The sequence below is a fragment of the Orbicella faveolata genome, unplaced genomic scaffold (assembly GCF_042242905.1).
Source record: "Orbicella faveolata isolate gen_17 unplaced genomic scaffold, um_ofav_v1 contig_35, whole genome shotgun sequence".
In the NCBI taxonomy this organism is placed as follows: Eukaryota; Metazoa; Cnidaria; class Anthozoa; order Scleractinia; family Merulinidae; genus Orbicella; species Orbicella faveolata.
The window spans coordinates 21,720,370-21,741,857 of record NW_028301564.1 but is presented as its reverse complement, the minus strand read 5'-3'; the positions used below and the strand labels follow the sequence as shown (position 1 = coordinate 21,741,857).

Below are 21,488 nucleotides of genomic sequence, written 5' to 3'. Positions count from 1 at the left end.
ATGTGATGAATTATTGATGATTTCCTCCATTTCATAAAAGTAATTCAAGGCCCCGTCCACATTACGCCGGAGGAATTTGACAACGAAGCTTTACTTCTCCGGCTAGGCCTTCCGTCTGCACTAATCCGTCAAGAAAACGGAGCTTTTCGAAAACGCTCTTCAAACCGGAGGAATTTGAAAACGCCTCCTTTGCGCTCTAGTGTGGACGGAAAACATTTTGAAAACGAAGCTTTTTGAAAACTATGACGTCACGATGATCATGTGACTTCCCTGACCTAGTTTTCCTCAAACACAAATCCAAAATGACCGGTGATTGTTGCGTTTTTAAATTTCTCCGGCGTAATGTGGACGGAAAACATTCAATGCATTTTCAGAGTGAAACTTCCGTTTCCAAATTGCTCCGGCGTAATATGAACGGGGCCTAAATAAATAAATCGCAACTACATTTCTAACATTCAAACAATTGTTTATTGAAGACTTTTCATTTTCATAATAATATCTCGAATAAATCTTACTTTGCCTCGTATCTAGAATTCTCGATAGTAGGTATATCAGTCCGACTGGTGCAAACTCGATAGCATAAATATCGAATTTCTTTGGAAGTCCTTTAGAAAAGGAGCTAAATATTTGACTTTGAAAATAATTCATTAAAAACCTTAGCTAATCTTCCTTTAACTATAAATATTGAAAAATACGTTTAGTGTATTGGAAAACGTCGCTGTACAATTACACAGTATCTACAAGATAGACTTCTATACTTTATACATATTATGTCTTGTGTTTTTACTTTAACGAGAAGACACTTGAAAGAAATACCAAGAATGTATCTCTCAGACTCTGCTGACCTCTGAATAGTTATTTACAAGGAAACTTTACAACGCCGAGAACAGGAATGTTTATAACTTGTTGCTTTGAAAGAAACAAAAACAGAAAGGAGTCCACTTTGAACAAGACTCATTTTCATGTGAAATAACACGTGACCCTTGGAACAGTCCATCCGGGTACCTGGTTGCTATTTCATTTCCGCACACTGCTTCTTACTGACTAACTCTTTCCTATGACATCACGCTGTCATTTGATTGGTCAAGAAACACCTACAACATTTTCCAACCATCAAAACAAAGCTTTCGATTTGGCCAATAAGAAACCATAATAGACTTAACGCGTTTGCCCAACGATGATATCTCGTCATTGGAACACTACTCCGTAGACAAAATCTTGTAAAACAAAGTGGCTCCGTCATATGTTAAAACAAGAAGTTCCGCTATAAAAGGACGACTCTTTTCGCATGTTTCGCGTACAGAATGTAAATTTGTGTCCTCATAGCCATGGAACTTTACGGGAGAATCTCATAAGATCAAAATACACCACCGTCTTCACTGAACATTATCACTCGTTTTAGTTCTACCGAACTAAGAAAACCGCAAGTTATTTCTTGGTGAGCGCAAGAACTGTCAGATGAGGACAGCCCCCATGTGTATCGGAACTTCTAGTTAAAATCTTAAGTTTGAATATAAACTGGAAGTTAAAAAAACTCTGTCTATTTACACACCAAATGAGCTTGTAAGTGCCGATAAGGATGGTACAAGTTTGCTGCGTTGAAATCAAACCTACAAATTGTTTACGATTGTAGTTCACAACACGAAAAAGAAACATAAGATTTTTAAACACTGAAACATACTTTAATACCCCTAGATAACCTAGCTTCACATCATAATGATGAAAATTATATGCGATTTTTGCGTGATGTAAGCAGCGGCTAAAGTTACACACAACAAACTTGTACCGTTTAAGTTAGCTTCAGAATGACCGAGTTCTGCTAACCTGTCACGCAATCTTTCGATTCCAACGAACACGATTGCGTGACAAAGCCAAAAAAAGAGTGCTCAATAGTTTTTTTCAATTTGTTGTTGTGGTTGCTGTTAGCGCGTTTGTTTGAATAAACATGCTATTTACATGAACATAGCTTGTCACTCCTTGATTCTACCTTTTTTGCCGAGGAATATTATTCAAAGTCCGTCCTATTACATTCCGTCACCCTCAACTGTACTGTTCTAAACTTTCTTACATCCCAAATGATATTTATAACGTTGTTGGATTTGGTAAATGAAGTTCTTGTTATTAATTAATATTGTACACTGATTTGGATCTCAATCGTCGATATACAAATTCTCTTGACTTTTCTCCATAAATTTCTTTGAGTAACGGTTTCTTTTAGTATTCTGATGACTAGTGCGCCATATTAGTATGAGTAATCAAATGCTGACGAGTGAAATTAGGAAATAATTTCACGGGCGTTTTGCCAAAATTCTAATAAATTCCCGAACCTTTCGGCCAGAGAAATTATTTGAATTTTGACAAGACCCAAGTGAAATTTTTACTTAATTTCACGAGTATACTATTTGATTACCATTCAATGTCATGGGTGACAAATTACACTCACAATCGTGGTTTTTAAATTGTTTAATGTACATAACGAGAAATATCGCGCCAAACGTTGCCATGGCAATTTTGTAATTTCACATGTGAAATTAGACATCAACGCTGAAAATTCGCGCCAAAATTAAGGAGCAATTTGTCACCCATGATATTATGATTTGACATTATGGAGAGATAAGATGGTAATACCTTTTGAGAATTCAGAAACTGCGTGAGTTTGATTTATGTTCGAGTGGCAGCAGTACCTAGAAACTTTTGTTTTATGAATAACGAAGACGACGCTTTTTGCAAAAATACCATTCTACGTTGAAAGTAAACTGAAATAATGATAATCTTGCTAATTCACGCTGACGACGGGAAGGCTTGTCTCGAACAAAGACAAACATTACAATGATTGTGAGACAAAACGTGACGCTTATCTAAGCTCAGCTTGCGTGAATTGCTGCGCAATAATTTCCTAATCAGAACTACGTTCAAGCCGGTTGTAGCCGCTGAATCCATCAGCACTCCTCTCATAGGAGAAAATTGTAAGACTTGACAATTTCCTCATAAGAATCGCTGAAGGACTGGGGATGAGTCATTCGCAGAGAAAGAGGAGTACTGGTTCGAGTATAAGAGAAGGCGGGGTGGTTGACGGGTGAAGACGCGAAAGACAGTTTTCACTGGCCTCTCGGTTCAAAGACCCACCCGAATTTAGGGATCATTAGCAAAAGAACAATGTCTACAGCAGATTAAACAATTCATGCATTACTATATCAAGTATCTATTTCCGCGTGAAAAATAGCCCGCTTAATACGCATGAAAAAAATCTATTTTATACTCCTGACACGTGCACGCTTGGCGCGAGCCTTTCGCGCGAGGATTCTTGCGTGGATCACGCAGGCTATTTTTCAGCGTACTTTGCTATTTTGCTTATGTTAGAATCTTTATCATCTATAGTTACATTAGTGCTGTTTTTACGTCAGAGAGGCCGACAGAATTTCACTGAAGGCACCTTCGAAGCAGTTCTTCAAATCGCGATACGACACCACTAACACAGACTGTTCATCTCGGGACACGAGACACACCTTCTCGGACGTGCCTGCTTCCAGCTAGAAAGTGAAAAACAACAAAGAAAAATAGTACATTACATTTTCAAACTCATTAATAATTCATCAAGGTTGAAGAAAGGAAATCACGACCTTGACGGTGTTTGGATATCTGATCTCAATTAGTATAGATTTTTACGATATTATTTCTCCGTTCTCTCCTTAGTTTTAGTTTCGATTGAGAAGATATATCAAACACTCAAGACAGTGTTTGACCACATTATCCGGCACCTCAAAGTTCACCAAAAATACTCCGCTAGGCGTCGTATTTTCAACTCTCTTCTCGGTGTTTCGAAATGTAGTCAAACGGTCTTTCGTGTTTGATATATTACTTTAAAACTGATCAACTGCGTGCTTCACCTTGTTTAGGCAGGCAACAATATGAGCTAGGTCTACCCATGGTGCTCCATTCTCCGTCACTTGATGGAACAGATAGTCCCTGAACAACTTCAGCAGATATCGGTCACCAGTCTCCGACCAACTTGGATCCATGCTGAACCTACAAAGGAGTGGCAACGAGTCAGAAGCCACCCGGTAGCATTCCTTAGCTAACAGTGTACACGTCTCAAAAAGTTTCAAATCTGTTTAGCAAATAACAAAACAAAAAGCTTAGCTACTCAGGTCGTTCGTTGATTGTTCCCATCTTGCAGAGGACTCTAAAAAGACGGCCATTTTCCATTTCCTAAATCAAAGGGAAAAAAACCTCAAATTTGCATTTGTTCACCTTTCAGAAATGATAAAAAGATCAGACATGACTATTACAAGGAATTTTTTGTATGTTTATTTTGAATAACACAATTGAAAAATGCTCAATTTTTTAGGCTTGCTAAAAATTACGTTTCCACGTTAGTCCGTTGAAACCCGAAGAGAGCGAGCAGTTTCCGAGGTCTTCCGAAGAGTTATCAACTTGAAGTTGATAAAGGTAGGTTAATCTGTGAAACTTTTCCGAAGATTACCCGAAGGCATCCGGAGTCTACCAAAGACCACCCAAAGATTGCCGAAAAATTTTCTAAGAGTTGTGTGGGGTAATAAGAATTACCTTGGCCAATTCACCCTCCAAAACATCGCACTTGACTTGGGCGGCGTCCAGTTGCGTGTAGAATCTGGCGCCAATCATCGGCATGATGTCATTCACACTCTTCATATGCGATGGGAGAGGACTGCTTAGAAGATAGCTAAAAAAAAATAAAATAAAAAAATAAAAAAAACAATAATAAAAAACAGAAAAAGATTGGTTAAAACTACACAAGAACGCAAATCAGTTTACAGTGACAGAAAGTACCGTAAAATTATTTTCTCCTTTCAAACTGCTTTCAAACTGCCATGGTGCCATTCCTCCTCTTCACGTGCGGTGGCCGAGGACTGCTGGCAAGAAAGGCCCCGTCCACGCAGGGGCGTAGCCAGGATTTTCCAAAGGGGGGTCACACTGTGTCAAAGTGAGGGTACTCACCAGATCGTCATGTCGTTTGCGCCACCTGTTGTTGATTGTTTGCTTAAAACAGGCTTACAAAAGGAGGGTCACGGGCACCCCAGGATCCTCTCTGGCTACGCCCTTGCCACGCTACACCGGGTGAATTTGAAAACCCATCAAGTGTTTTGCATTCACACTACGCCAAGAATACATGCAACTTACATGATAAGATTTTTAAGATCTGACGAGTAGTTCATAGCCATGTATTCCAGTGACTGCTGAATATGTTCTCGCTGAACGGCTTGGAGAGAATAACACGCCAAGGCAAGGATCAGCTTACCAAGCGAAGTGAGATCCTCTTGCTACAAGAGAAACGGTGAAAAACATAAACAACAAGAGAAACCTTAAGTCAGTGCTCTTGAACGAGACTGCTCAAAAGAGTTAGACATACATGGATTCCACTAAAGACTCAAACAAGGTAATGAGCCAATCAAAACTCGACGTAGTAACATGTGACCTGCAGCAAGCGCGGGAAAACTCACGCGTAAGCCAAGTCGCGATTGTTTCAGAAATACTCCTGATTGGCTGATGAGACGCCATGTTTGCTCTGATTGGATAGAGTAGGTCAATCGAGGTTTTTGAACCAATCAAGAGAGCTCAATGAATGAGAAACCTCAAAACAAACGCATAATACCAGCGACGGTAAATTGAAACCTTTTCTTATGCAACCTTTGACTTCAATTCAACCAATAGATTAAAAAACATCAACCCTTAACCGAAGCTATAAGTTTCTACCATACCGGCTAGTAGATTTACCTGAAAATGAGGAATCATAGCGTTTGGACTGTTACTGGCGTCGAAACTGAGAACATCAAATATACCACAGCCGTTTATTCTGAGTCTGTGAATAAAACCACAAAACAAAAGATATTCAGCGTGGTGCCATAGGCCCATAGTGGATCGGGGGGCATGACCACATCCAGGGAGAGAGACATTGCGAGGGGTAAGGTGTCTTCCCTGAGAACATGACACAGCAACCCCAGCTTGGGCTCCACTCGTCTTCCTCGTGAAACGGGTTTACAAACAAATGCTCACCTTGAGTTTCCAATTAATAAAATCTTGGAAGGATCGATCACTCTACAAGCCAAGCCAGATGCGTGTACCGTTCTCAGTGCCGAGGACAGCTGGATAATGTAGCTCCAGATCAATCTCTCGGGCATTGGACTTCGGTGCCCGCCAGGTCTGTGCCTGTTCGAGATTCCGCCGGCGCGGGGATTAGAGGGAAACAATAACGTACCATCGGGGCCCACAGCGAGAGTGGAATCAGGACCCGAGAAGTGCCTCATAAGAAGCGTTTCCGCTCCAGGATGATAGTCGTAAACAAAGACGAGCGCTGTGAGACGAAGAAGGCGAGGAAGATTCCCATTAGGTAACGTTGATCAAATTCTAGGGATGTACTGTAGTTGTGTTTGAGGCCCTCTCCACACTACGCCGGAGAAATTTGAAAACGGAGGTTTCACTCTGAAAACGCATCAAATGTTTTTCGTCCACACTACGCCGGCGAAATTTAAAACGCAACAATCACTGGTCATTTTGGATTTGTGTTTGAGGAAAACCCGGGCAGAGAAATCACATCAGAGATTGTCGTGACATCATGGTTTTCGAAAAGCTCCGTTTTCAAAATGTTTTCCGTCGACACTAAAACGCAAAGTCGGCGTTTTCAAATTCCTCCGGTTTGAAGAACGCTTTTGTAAAGCTCCGTTTTCGTGACGGATTAGTGTGGACGGTGAGCCTAACCGTAACCAAGTATGACATTTTAGTGTATGACAAAGCTGCGTTTTCAAATTTCTTCGGCGTAGTGTGGGACGGGGCCTGAGATAGAGTCAATGCTCATTGTTGGTTAATTTTTTCTTCCTTTGCGAATTTTTAATTTCAGTCGGTGTTACTCGCAAGACTAGAGGCAATGGTTGTAATAAAATAGAATTAACATTCTTGTTCTCTATCCAAGAAAAGCAAGAAGCTCAGAGGGAGAAAAGGAACATGACTTACAGTTGTCTCCAAATGATTTGGTCGTGAAAACCTCTCTAAGACTGACGAGGTTTGAGTGGCTGATTTTTTTCCACTGATCGACAAGAAACATGGATTTGGCATTCACAAGTCGAAAAGCTGAAAAACAAGAAAAAAAAAAAAAAAACGGTGAAGAAAAAAAAGGCGAGAAAACAAACCGACTGATCGTGTTCATCACTGACCCAGTCCACTTACCGTGTATTCTTCGAAGTATGTAGACAAGACTATCTTTCGAATTTGTGGCTTTGTAACAAGTTGTCATATAACCGAATGTCCTTTGTGCCTAAAGGATAAGAAAACAGGAAATACATTACTTGCAAAAAAAATTCGGACGTTTTATTTTGGACGTTTAATTTTCGGACATTTTTCATCTCATTTCGGACAAATTTTGGACACTTTGCTGAAACATAGCTAAAGTAAATTTACGTCCACAAAACACAAGTTAGACTGAAACAGCATCTATGAAAATGATAGTTTTACTGCACCCTCATGGTTTTACAGATACACCGACGAGAAAATAACACATAATTATATGTTCTATCAAGTCATTACGTATCTGAAGGCGTGTATCAACTAGAGTTCCCTCTAAAGAAAACTAAGAGCTTTGGCGCTATTTAAAAGTTTAATACTGTACTGTGAATATTTCGGACGCTTAAAATTTCGAACGGTTCTCTTTTCGGACACTTTTTTTTGTTCGAAGTTAAAATCGTCCGAAAGTAAAATCGTCCAAAATTGTTTGCAAGTAATGTAAACGTTAGCGATTCGGAAAGAAAAAAAACTTAGCAGTGATAGTTAGTAATAGCAGGAAAGGACTTGCTGTTTATATCACGGTGTTTGGATGAAACGTTATCAAATTTCAAGTTTCAGAAGATGAGAGATTCCCATGCAAATTCCACTTTTTCAGAAGGCGCTACCATTTTTGAGATGCCCTATTGCGTGCAGGGACCAACAGTTTTCAATAGTATATATTATTCATTCCAGCCATTTCCTTTCAGGGCTCCTTATTATCAAGTATAAACTGGACAGTTTAAAAGTACTGTAGAGAGGAAAGTACGTGAACCAGGAATCGTATCACCTTCATGCAGTTTGAGATTCAGACCCAATTCAGGAAAAGTCTGCGATGCATTGTTTACAAATACCTGATCTGTTGGAGTGTCCAGTGGTTCTATGGGACATAAGCTGTGATAGCTATCTACTTCTTGTGGTACAGCTGAGGAAGTGATTCAAGACAAAATGAACTCCAGTTAATTTGCAGAAACATGTACAAGATAGCAGTTTTAAATCTCTCCAAGCCTACCTGTACTCTCATAAACCATGTTAAGGACTTGTTAAAACTTATTTTCCTGGCTCGCTTTCAATCATGCTGACAAACTCTGAGAGTGTAATGTAGTGAGAGACTTAAGAGATTAGAGCTGCTGTTTTAAACACAGGAGTGAGGAAGGGCCAAATGAACATGGTCGACTTCTTGCTTGAAAAAAATGGGGGTGGGTGTGTGTAGGAGGGGAGGGGAGGGGAAAAGAGTGTATTTGGTAAGGGGGTTAAAAATTTATGTCCCTTAGGCCCTTCAGTACATGTATTTCTCTGGTCTGTCGGTTTCGCAGTTTTCGTTGTTCGTCACTCATGCTTGGGGCTTCATCACTCAAAGATCGACTTGTGACAAGTCTATCTGTTTTCAAGAATGCAAATATCCTTACTTTGATTATCTGGGTCCAGCTGCGCCATACTCAGTGTATGTTGGTGGATAAGCTCCTAGGAAAAGAAAGAGCACGTACAATAAAAAGCACATCATATCTCAAAGTTATGTATAAATATTTATAACTCCTCATGACTGAACCTTTATACCTGTCGAATCTGAGCCGACATAGAGAACGCATTGTTACGTGTTTGACTGCTGTGGAGATGAGCAAGGTGAGAGGGTTCGGAAATGTATGCCTGGTACGAAGGAAACAGCTGGAAGAGAAAACATCATAGAAAATAAATAAATAGATGAATAAATAAATAAATAAATATCAAATTACACATATAAATGCATGAAATTGAAAGGAGCCTCAATCTGGCATGGGGATCCAGTCGGCAATTGAAGAATCACAGGTTTGTTTTGTTACTGGTATTTATCTACAGTTGTATTTGCATAAATTGTATCTTTCATTTACAAGTAAGGTCAATTTTCCTTTGAGGTTGAAAGGTAGACAATATAAGACAAGGTGAGTCACCTACAGGCAACCAGTTCTTAATATCTGGTCACCAATACTAGATTTTTGGTCACATTGGCAAACAGTGAGTCCTAATTTCAAAACCTGGGCCTGGATATTTTCTACAACACATTGCAAGTAGCTAAGACTAACTGAACATGAATCATAATGAGTGCTTTTTTCTTATCATGTGAACTTAAAACCTATTTTGCATTGCATAGCTTGACTCATGTACATGTTAAGAGTGGCTAAGAACTATTGATTCTGCTGAACATAGTAAATAAATTTATTGGATTGTTGTACCGAGACAATTTGTTTAATAATATGATGCGAAGCAATAAAAGGTGAATGCAGAGGACACTAAACTAATTTGTTTTCAATCTGTTAAACTGATGAAACTCTCACCACAGCAGGCTGTTGTTGTGCTTGTTGAGTGTAAAAGTAAGTTGTTCCACCAATAGATTCCATCTGCTGAGGAGCAGGGACCTGAGCTTGACTGTGCATTGGGACCTGGGGCAGACTCTGATTCTAAGAAGTATGTGAAAGAACCAGACAATGAGTGTAGACCTAACACTAAACACTTAAGACTAAACACTAAAGACTAAACATCGCAGTGACTACTATGCAGCTTGTCTTTGAACTAGCAAAAAAAAGCCTTTAGTTACATACAAAATATTACACAAAATGACTCCAGGGGCAATAATGTAATTAACAGACTCCAGGTGAAGATAAATGTTTAAGTAGCTGAAGTAAAAAAGACATGAAGTAGACATCAGTTCTGTAATTATAAACACATTCAACTGCATGGTTTGTCTTACATGTACATGTAAGTATACCTGTAAATCTTGTAAAAATTAATGTCTATTCAAGCTGAGAGAATTAAGCAGACATTTCTGGATGACAGGGCAAATTTTATATAGCTCTGAATTCTTCATCAGTTGAGCAGATTTCCTAATATATAGATTTCGGCCAGCCTAAAAGCATAGCTCCTGGGCCGGGTTGTTCAGAGCCAAATTAAGCTAACCCAGGAAAAGGTAGAATTTTGATTAGAGTTTTGTAACTTTGCGTTGAGGTTTTCTGTATATTGTTTAGCCTTCTGTTTTGAGTTTTAATAATCACTATATACACAAAACAAAGCAGCCAAAAACATTTGTATAGAAGAAAAAGTTATAATTCGGTTAACTTTTAATCCTGGGTTAGCGTTAATCCTGCCCTGTTTTCAACAAGTTAACCTGGCATGAGCCTGCAATCCAATCGAAAAACCAGCACTTGGTCAGTGGTCAACTGTAAAAAAACACTCGACCTCGATGAGCTTTAAACTTGAGCCCGCGATATGGTCACGTGATACTGGTCAGCGGATACCTTGTTTTGATAGGTGTCAATAGATCATAATTTGGATGTCCAATATCAAAGAAGTACACGGTAAACCAAGGCTGCATATCTCTGTCAACCTATTGCGCAACCTGTTGCGCGACTCTGTCGTCGTCATCGCCGTCGTGTGTACGCGTCCACGAGCAATACCGCTAGCCATGATAACCATGAGAAAATCAACTCATGGGTTTCCTTTTCTTTCCTATATGAGTATGGGGCTCCGCTTGGCGGCCCTTCAGACCGCCAGAGCTCCACTATTAATTAATGCTTTCTTTCTTGCTTAAATATAAATGAATCTGATGAAGATAGTTTTTTACATGAATAATTTTTATTAATTGTGAAGAAAAGTGGGATTCATTGAGTTTTCAGCTGGAAGGTAACTAGTTTTCACAGGCAGGCAAAATGTTTTCAAGAACTGGACATCTTTATATGAAAGACTTTTGTTTAGATGGCCAAAGCAGGCGGGCAAAAGTGTCCTCACAGCTAATCAATTTGCCTGACGTCCGGTCCTTAATGAAAAAGCTGAAATCACTTTTTAAACACTTCAAACTAAATCACTCACTGCAGCCGATGGAAGAAATTCAAATGCTTGTGACGTGACTGGGTTGTGTTGTGGTTTTGGGGATCCAAGAGACGGTTTGTTGGGAGAATGTAGAGGAGACACTGGTCCACCCGGAGCTAAGGATGATGCAAATGCCTTCTTTGAAGGTGAGAGAGGAGATGGATGCCCACCAAGAGATCCTGGAGGCATCTGTAAAACAAAGAAACAAAGGAATCCTTAAACATAGTGATACACATCGGAAGAAAACTCATGCCTAATACTTTGCTTTGACAAAGGGCTAAGGTTTGAAACATTACACAACGTAGCCTTTTGAATTTGCTTCCAAGAAGATTTATAAATCTTTATCAAACCAGTGATCAAGTGCTTCACTTGTCAGTCAAATCAGTAACAACAATAATTATTTCTTTTCATTTTTCTCATTTAATACCTAACAAGAGTTCTTGCCCAACAATATGTACATTGAAAATCAGTAGTAATGTACATGTATATTTGATTTTTGACCATCCAATAGTTAGTCCTCATGTTACATGTCACATGGCAGGGGTTTCATTAACGTTTTCAGCAAGAGGGCAACTGGTTTTCACAGGCGGGCAAAACTTTTTAAACTGAACTTCTTTATAAGAAAAACTTTATTCTAGATGGTCAGACCAGGTGGGCAAAATCTTCCTCACAGCCGGTCAATTTGCCCGGTGCCTGGCAGTAGCAGATCCAGACTTTGAGCTAAGGGGGGGAGGGGTCCAGTTTTGTTTTACTTGCCCTGCCGGCTTTTCTTCCTTCAGTCATTTCTTCTTTTTTCACCCAAAATAAGGGGGGCCCGCTCCCCTAGATCCACCACTGCCTGGCCCTTAATAAAACTCCTGCCATGGTACACTGTAAGACCTCCAAAGCCAACACTTTCTGATTGGATGATTGAGAAAACAAATTCAACAACATTTAAAATTGCCAAATAACACAATGGCAGTTCCTCACACAGTGAAAAGACTTAAAGAATTGAGGGAGTAGAAGAAGGGATTGTTAGTGGGGCCACTTGTAAAGAGGGATGGTGGGGGGTTCTGAAGGTTCAGGTATTCTTTATAGAGCAGAGCCACACCATACATACCTTATTTGTGGATATTGATATCTGTGCCATATTACTGACATAGTTATCAGAAACAGTGGTATTACTCTTGAAACCTCCACCTCTGAGCCCTTTTGGCCCAAGGGGGCCATTATTAATGGGTGGGGCATTATTGATAGGAGGACCATTATTGATAGGTGGTCCATTGGCAGGTGAGGGGAACACTGGTGTGGATGAGCTCCGATGAAATGAGTTCACACTGTTTGGAGCCCCAATAGTGAAGCTCTTATCTCCAGCTATGAGAAAGAAAAATAGGTAAGATTCATTGTAAGCTTATCTGCTGACTGGGAGGGCCAGATATATGGGTTATTGACTAAGCGTGAGGTCAAGATGACTGAATATTGGCCAAGTTCTTTATATGTGTGACTATGGACCGAGACAGAGCTGAGGTCCATGAACTTGTAAAAAAGAGCAAAGCCAATATCCAGTCGTCTTGAGCAAACAAGCTTGGTCAATAAATGAGTTATTATATCACTTTCGGGTAAATATATCTTGCGGGACACGACAGGTAGGCTCTTATAAGCAGGCAAGATAGCTCCATCTTGCCCACTCAGCTAGCCAATCGCAGTGTAAGATTTGGTTCATCTTGCCCCCGCACAGAGCTAGCCATATATCAAAGAAAAATATTTAGCTTGAGGTCATGTTGCATATGCAGAATGTCCATGTTCACGAATGACAGAGAGCCATATATTTTATCTATGTTATCACATATGTACAATCTAAGTATTAAGATTTATTTCAATTGTGGAAAGTTAAGCCTGGTTTTCACTAGCGATGCAAACACAAGCGCAAGGCCAAACACAAACGCAAGCAATAGGGATGACCAAAGTGAAAGCAAAATTTGATGCAAACACAAGCACAAGCAAAATCATCCGAGTGGTATTTTGTTTTCACTTGTTGCAGCACAAATGCAAGCATAAGCACAAGCACAAGAAAAGGAAAAATTTCAATTCTTGTGCTTGTGCTTGCACTTGTGCTTATGCTTGCATCAATGCCGTTTTCACAAATAAGAATTATTGAGTTTGCGCTTGTGCTTATGTCGTTAGTGAAAACCATGCTTTATGAATATGTCTTCAGATGGTGAATACTATGAATTGTAAATTTCTAAATGAATTGTTGATGTGTGTGGGGCCAGATGGTGTTTGCTAGACTGCCTAGAGTCATATCTCTGTGAGTATAAGTACCTGGGATTTGATTTCACCCCGATCTACCTAACATTTGATTTTAGTTTTCTCATATAAAATTAGTTGTATTGTCAAACTAACTGAAAGCACTGCTCTTTACTGTAGGATACTTGGAAATTTTACGACTTAAATGTACATGTAAGTCATACACAGAATTTGTCCTTGCCTTCAACCACACCCACTCATTGTTTTGTCAAAACCTATCAACACTGAGCCTCTGTAAGGGTGTTTTCGACAAAATCAATACTATTGATCAAACAACAATCTAGGACACTGTAGTTATGATTTACAAAGAATTAATCACTTTCAGTCAAAGTATTGACCTATGTTACGAGTATTAAATCTGTCAGACCCAGAAAAATTGAATATAGAAATTATTGTAATTAATAATAATGTTATTGCACAACATAATAATAGAAATGTTGGTGACAATTTCGTTGAAAAATCGACAATTTGATGAAAAAACTCAATGAAATCAAAGACATCAGGTATCTACATAATTGCTCTACAGGATACAAATTAATGCATAATCATGTCGAAAATGTGTTAGTACATCGTTTATAGGGATAAATTTATACAACATTTTCAGACTGTATCATGCAAAAAAAGTAAATTGGTACTGTAGTTGTACTGTCTTGAGCTAATTAGCTGCATCATGCACATAAAGCATCTTGTTAAAACAAGCTTATGTTACATTATGCAAGTCTCTGTTCGGCCAATAACATTTGAATTGTTGGCTCTTTTCCTAAACAACCAGCTGCAAATACTGTGATAAACGGTTGATAAATTCCTTGTAGACTTGTTATTAATAATTATTATGATGCTACACTTTGCAATTCTTGTTTAAATATCAAACGACTACCTGTCTGTCTGTTTTATTGGTTTTTAATAGACATCTTGAAAGAAGGAGCGAATTTGTTTTCAATTTTGAATTTGCAAAACCGAACTCGATCCAATATTGGTTTTGTTGTTGAAACTACAGTAACTCCATTGAAATCTACCGTTGACCCACAATGATTTAAAATTCATCCAATGACATTTCTAAATAACGTAAAAATATACGTGCATTAGAGTTAGGTACTAATATATGTACAGAGAAAAAAAGCAATAATTTTCGATCGTTGTTTATATACCGTAAATACTAACCCGTGCGACCATCGTTGGAAGAAGGCTTCGCGTGAACAAACTGGCATTGATCGCCATAAAAACAGTATCCATTCGTATTGTAGTACCGACATAGCATGGGCCTTGAAGGTCTGTAACCTGTCGCCGAGTTAGAATGATTCATTACTAGGCGATCGGCGCGTTTTCAAGAAATAAGTCGTTGCTAAAACATCGTAAATAAACGACCTTCAAATTACCGCCGCCATTTTTTTCTCTACTTCGCCTTGCGTTACTCTCACAAACGTGTGCGCACGCACGTTGATTCTTGGTACTAGTCTTCCACGGTCTTCCACAGTAATCCGCAACTTTGGGCGGGAACCTGCGGGAACCCATGTTCCCGTAGAAACACATGGTAGAAAAAGAGGTAAACTTTTTCAACATGTATAAAGGTTTAAACGACGACGAAGTGCCATTTAAACATATACTTTCTACTCAAACTGAGCATTTGAACTGGAGGAAAGTAAAGCCGAGAAAACAATGACCAGTTCCACAGTTTACAAAATCTGTCATGTCATGATGTATGGCACATCTTGAAAAATTAGCCTAAATTTCTCAGGTTTGTCATGCAGTACTGTAAACGCCGTGATGCGTCTATCAGAATTAGTGTTCCTATTTGTTTTACTAACGACTTTTAACACTAGTCAGTTTGTTATGGTTTCCCATTGTTCTTGAGCCCTGATTGGCGACTTCGGATCTGTGCTCCCTTCATGATCGTTTATCTCCAAAAGTTTTTAACTCAATAGCAGTCAAACGTATATGATGTGTAAAGCATCCGAACTTCTTTACTTTGGTGAGAACGCTAAAATGACGTCACACATTTCAAAATGTCCGCATCTTGGATCCGTCATCTTGGCATGGATTTCAAAAGCATTTCAACTGAGTCTGAACAGGAAAAATATAACGATGGAAGAAATGTAAAGAGTTTGAAAATGAAAATGTCATAAAATCCGAATCCATACTAAAACGTCAAATTAGGGTGAACATTTTGAAATATGGCTGCCATGATAACGACAGCCGGAGTTTGACAACTATTCTTGATCTTGGATTGTACTGTCACGCAATAAAAAGATAAGTCTGTACGTTTTCCTACACTTCAGATAGAGTGTATTCGTAATTTACAGAGCCTAGTATGGAGCCGCCATGTTGTTTTACCTCCGTGGTACATCAACACGGCGGCCGGACAATATTTTAAACATCCGAAACTTACTTTGGCTATCTAGGCGACTGATTATCTGTACTGAACAAACAAGCATTTACGTGAGCACTTTTCCTACTACTTTAACTTCTGGACAAGCTCACGAGATAAGAATATATTTTTCAACAAACGTATTCGTAGCATCACACACCGCCATAACTGATAACTCTGAAATTCAAAATTCATCTCCTCTTATGCCTGATGAGGATAAAAACTTTGGTGGCCCTTTAGTTTAGGATTTTAGAAAAAGATGACGTCAGGTGCAAGCGAAGAATAGCATGTATGCTGTTTTCGGTAATCAGCGCAGAGACTTTGTGCTCTCTAACGTCTGTTGTTCGCCTTAGTAAACTTTAGTTTTGAATCTTTACAAAAGCAGAGACCGATACGACGTAGGATGATTTTAAAATTAAAATCAATTTTTGAAGGTGACTTTGTACATCAATTAAGGAAAAAAATCAAAATACCGTGAACTGGGCTCCTTTAATTAATGTATGCACATCCAAGGGGTCAGAGGGGTCGAACTGGCTGGTTGGTTGCTAAAAATAAGACCATTGTCATAAGATTTACACTCAGTATATAATTTCTCGGAATAGCAAACACAATACAACAAACAGATGTGCTTGGTCGATTTCGTTATCGTTTTCGTATAATCTTCCAGTTTTCGATGGCGTCTTTCTTGACAGACCTCAAAGAACGCACAACTTGCCCGATTTGTAAGGGCACATACACCAACCCGAAGCTCATTGTGTGTCTCCATACGTTCTGTTGTGAGTGCTTGGAGAAACACGCAGCAGCCAGCCAAAGAAGAGGAAAGTTTCACTGCCCCGAGTGCGAGTGTGAAATTGCCGTCCCTGAAGGAAATCGTTTTGATCATTTGCCGACCAGCGCTCTCCACAACAATTTGTTGAGTCTTTCCGCTGTTCTACAAAGCGGCGATGGAAGTGAAGTCGTCTGTGGCAATTGCAAGAAAACGAGCGCCGAGACCAGCTATTGTTTTGATTGTGTGAGATTTATGTGCCCTGTTTGTTTGAACGCACACGAACGACTCAGAAGTTTTGCGTTTGAAGGACACAAAGTCACGTCATTGAAGCAATTTGGAGAAGACGACTACGATGCTTTTCTAAGGCGGAATTCCTTTTGCTCTGAGCGGAATCACGAGGAAGAAGTAGCGAATTTTTACTGCCTTGACTGCCAGCGTTGTATTTGTCGAACTTGCATAAACACGAATCACAACAACCATCATGTGGATCTGCTTGAAAAGGTAGCTGACAAAGAGAGAGCCAAAATCATGGCGGGAGTCGAGTTGCTGAAGGAAAAGAAAAAAGCTTATCTGGATATGATACGTGACCTCGAGGAACAAGCTGCTGAGATCGAAGCTAAGTTCGCCGCCGCTAAACTAGAAGTTTCCCAGGCAGCCGATGAAATGATCGCAGAGGTTCGTGCCCGCGAGCGTGAAACCATTAGCGCCCTCGATGCCTTCGAGAATTCTCGCGATAAACTGAACTCTTCAAAGAAACGCAGTCCTTGACCAAACGAATCAACCAAGCAGTCGAATTTGTTCATAAACAGGTTTATTGGGAAGCTCAAGAACAATAAAGCAGCAGGAATTTGGAACATGCAGCGATTTCAGGATCTTAAAAAAGCAGGGGGAGGGATAGGTGAGGGAAAAGAGGAAAAAAGGTGAAACACATCGAAGGGCTCTGTATTAAAACGCAATTGGTGTATATCTCGGGGCTGATTAACTTTTTAAACCACAATCGCGCATTTGAGCTGAACTTTTGCAAATTTAAGGGTCGTCATGAAAACGCCACTAACTAAAACATAAACTAACCGCTTTGCAAGTTTCTCCGTCCAGACCTTGTCGTCCACACACCCGAAATCCGATCTTAACAGTCCTAGCCGCATCACTTAGTTCATTAATTTGTAAAGGTAGTCCCTTTGTAGTACGCAGTCCACCTTGGTTTTACCAGCAGCAATATAAGCATGCGCAAAGTTAAATGTTTCCTTTTATAGTGACCCAAAACTTTACTGAGAACCAAAGTTACAAGTCTCCCTTTGTCATCTTGCTGAGTAGGACAGAAATGGAGCGAGATTCGTCTCCTTCGATTTTTTTATCTTGTACTTTCGATTTTTTGTCTTGTATTTTCGATCTTTTGTCTTGTATTTTCGAGTTTTACTCTTCTATATTCGAGTTTTTATCTTGTACATTCGAGTTTTTGTACTGTATATGCTTTCGAGTTTTTATCCTGTATTTTCAACCTTTTATCTTGTATTCAGTATCTTGTATATATCTATATATTGTTAATATCTATATGTTTTAACCAATTTACCCTACGAGCAGAGGCGGTTCGATTGGTTCGTAAAGTCGGGAAGAGGTCATCTTCCTCTTTCCCCACCTACCAGGAACTGATCGAAGCGACTGTGCTCACTCACAGGGTAAACTAATTTAAGCATTTTATTAGAATATTTAGATTTTGCATATTTGTTTACAATGCATTTTATAGTGTTCCATTTAGTGTTCTTCTTGTTTACTGACATTCAAGTATCGATACTTAGATAAAGGTATTCATTCATTCCGTAACTACATGTAAAGTAACAATAATGTACTAGTGTTTATTGCTGACTTTTAATAAAATGAGATTATGCGAGCATATTGACTGAGGGTCCACCCACAATGAATTAGAATTATTTTAATGTATGGCTTAACAACGTACGATTAGTATCACGTGATTTATACTCTTTTCATGTAAAAGAAATTTCAGTAGAACCTGAATACGTTATTTGTTAAGTGCCAGTGGGACTGAATTATGCTTATTCCCTTTCACTCCCTGTGGAACGTAGGTCCATGGAAACTGACCGCCATCTCCTTCTGTTTTGGGCCAGCTTCTCGATATCTTTCCAAGTGTAGCCTGCCTTTGACGCGCCATTGTCCACGGTTCTCCTCCAGCTGTTTCTATGACGATCTTGGTTTCTCTTTCCCTGTGGGTTCCACCTCAGTCCACGCCTGGTAACATTGCTGGTCGGTTTTCTTAGGGTGTGCCCAATTCAACCCCACTTGCGCCTTCTAATCTGGATGCTGATTCGTTCTTGTTCCTCCCTTCTCTCAGTGTATGCCCATGATGGACCGTAAGCATTTGTTGACAAAGGACTGCAATTTGTTGGAGGTTGCTTTTGTTACTCTCCATGTCTCTGACCAGTGCATACAAGAGGACGGATTTCACGTTGTTGTTTAACATCCGTAGTTTCGTCTTTCTGGATATCGTTTTAGACTCAGAATTGTGAAAGCAGTTCTCGCTTTCCAGATCCTCAGTTGGATGTCCCGATCACACCCGCCATCCATATTGATGTTGCTGCCAAGGTAGGCAAAGTCTTCCACTTCGCCGATTTCTAGCTTCCCTATCCAGTCCTAGCCCGTCTAAATTTGTGGTGTTAATCCTCATCCCCTTTGTCTCCCCTTTGTAAACGAGAGAGTTCTACTCGAGCGACTGCTCCAAGATGATCCTCAAGGTGGCAATGTGATCTGTACACGACCTTTCCTACCAAAACCCAGCTTGCTCATCCCGCAGTCGTCTGTCCACTACTACTTTCAGTCTCTCCAGGATTATTCTGTTCAACACTGACTTTTCGGCAGCTGATAACAGCATGATGCCTCTCCAAGTCTTACATTCCCTTAAGTCTCCCTTCTTTGGTAGTTTGATCAGGTAGCCTTCTTTCCTGTCATCCGTAGAGCATCAGCTCGTAGAGCATCTCTGTCGAGGTCCTGGATGGCTTCTGGTGGTATGTCATCGGGTCCTGCAGCTTTGCCATTTTTCAGATGCTGGATGGCTCTCCTGATCTCTGCTTTACTTGGCCTGTTCTCATTGACCTGTAAAGATTTGTTGGCTGCTTCTATATCAGGCATCTCGCTTGGTGGAGGTCTATCGAGCAGCGTTCTTAAGTGTTCTGCCCACCTCCTTCTTCTTCTTGAATTAAAGCCTAATAACTGAGCCTTGCCTGAGCCGTGATATTCCTTAGGCCCAGTTCAGACGTCGTGCTTCTGCCTTGCCGAACTTAATTTCAATTAGGTTCGACTGTACAACGGCAAAAACACGACTCTGATTCAGCCGTCGTGCCAGAGTCGTACCAAATTCAGTACTTACTGAGGCCACGTCAGCTCCCCGCGAAAGCGCAATTCTCCAAAATACATTAACATAATTTATGAATTTTGTCTGGCGCGGCAGAAGCCCTACCAGAGCCGCGTGTGGCACGGCAGAGCTTGTCCAAATTAATTGCTTATCGATCGCAGGCCGTGCTTCTGCCGTGCTTTTGTATTTAGTCGGCACGGCAGAAGCACGACGTCTGAACTGGGCCTTGGCCTCCTCTCGGAATTTTATCGAATGAGAAAAAGCTACAGCTCTAGACAAACCTAGTTGCACATTATTTCCATCTCTCTCTCCCCCCGTCACAACACCTATAAGTTTCTAGTTTCTTTTAGGTCTTCTCGTCACTTTAGGATATATTCTTGTTGTGTGGTAAATAAGAGATATATAAACTGTTGACTATGCAACAAAATTAGTCTTAAAGGGGATAGGGAGAGGCAACTTTAAAATCTTTACTGTAAGCACTGAAAATTAGCTCCAGCAAAGTTATGATACAAGTATAGCTCTTGGCTAGTTATTTACATCATATTGGTTATCATTGGAAATCTGTGAGGTAGACGTTTTGAGTGTTACCCTTTAATATTCACCAATTCCCACCGTGAGCATTTAAGCTACTTTTGCTTGGGGTCCAGTAAGCATCAGCAAGATGACTGACTTGTCTGCAGGCGTCGTTGCGTAGAAAAAGGGGCCCAGGCTGCTTGATAGTCTCGCGCCGCCTGTTTAGCGCGCCCATTTTGCGGGTCACAACGAGAGACGTCTGTGTCGAGGCGGAGCAAGACCAGTCCTTTATTTTGAATCCTTTATCTCCAGAAAGAGGAAAGGAGTACTGCTATACCACGGGTAAGTCTTGATGTACGATCAAATTCTCAGAATTAAGATATAGAAAAATGCAAAAAATCTGAAGGGGAAATTCATTATTTCTGTTACAGGAAGGGTACGGTTAACACAATCATAAAAGGCGCGCGTGGCGTGGTTCGACGTCGTGCTCTGAGGAAAGACACTTCAGTACAACTCACATAAGAAGGGTATCGTTGACCTGTAGGAGTCTCAATCCAGCTAGCGCTATTTTCCCTGATCCACTATACCGAAAAAAGATGGGGACTGGTTCGATTCACCCGTTATTGTTAGCGCACAAAAACCCTAACAACGCTCAAAAAATACAGAAACGTTCCAAACAATTCAAACCAAACATACACGACGTTGCTAATAAGGAAACAATATTGCAACAAAGGACCTTTTTTACATACCTAATGGATCATTCCCGAATTACCTTTAACCTCTTTCACAAAGCGAGTCTTGGTGCCCATCCTTTCCTATGAAAATGAGATTTCATTCACATGCAAGTTAAACTCAATTTCATATAAATGGTTGTTGCACCAGGCCTCGCTTTGATGGAGAGGCTTAGGTCAGCTCGGAATGGGATGTGACAGGTTCGCTGGGTGTGGTAAAAGGTACAGTCGCCAGCTTTTTCCCGCAGTGGAGTACTGCCGAACAGCTGAACAGCAGACTATCAGGATAAAAATTGATATGCATATGCACTAGGTTCGTATTTAACTGTG

The 21,488-nt window shown here is 40.1% G+C and overlaps 2 protein-coding genes across 2 annotated transcripts; one reads left to right on the top strand and one right to left on the bottom strand.

Annotated features, from left to right (window-relative positions):
• Nucleotides 1–445: 445 nt before the first annotated feature.
• On the bottom strand, nt 446–14,825 carry LOC110056505 (PAN2-PAN3 deadenylation complex subunit pan3-like). The gene is made up of 16 exons (XM_020763003.2): nt 14,578–14,825; nt 12,230–12,483; nt 11,131–11,319; nt 9,603–9,725; nt 8,848–8,955; nt 8,700–8,754; nt 8,145–8,215; nt 7,201–7,288; nt 6,988–7,104; nt 6,034–6,331; nt 5,755–5,839; nt 5,161–5,300; nt 4,567–4,702; nt 4,145–4,209; nt 3,888–4,026; nt 446–3,530 (listed from the first exon to the last, which is right to left on the bottom strand). Exons 1-16 carry the CDS (start codon nt 14,717–14,719, stop codon nt 3,396–3,398), a joined length of 2,145 nt encoding a protein of 714 aa, XP_020618662.1. The 5' UTR covers nt 14,720–14,825; the 3' UTR covers nt 446–3,395.
• Nucleotides 14,826–16,345: 1,520 nt separating this feature from the next.
• LOC110056506 (protein PML-like) lies at nt 16,346–18,441 on the top strand. The gene has a single exon (XM_020763004.2). It carries the CDS (start codon nt 16,455–16,457, stop codon nt 17,316–17,318), a length of 864 nt encoding a protein of 287 aa, XP_020618663.1. The 5' UTR covers nt 16,346–16,454; the 3' UTR covers nt 17,319–18,441.
• Nucleotides 18,442–21,488: the final 3,047 nt, after the last annotated feature.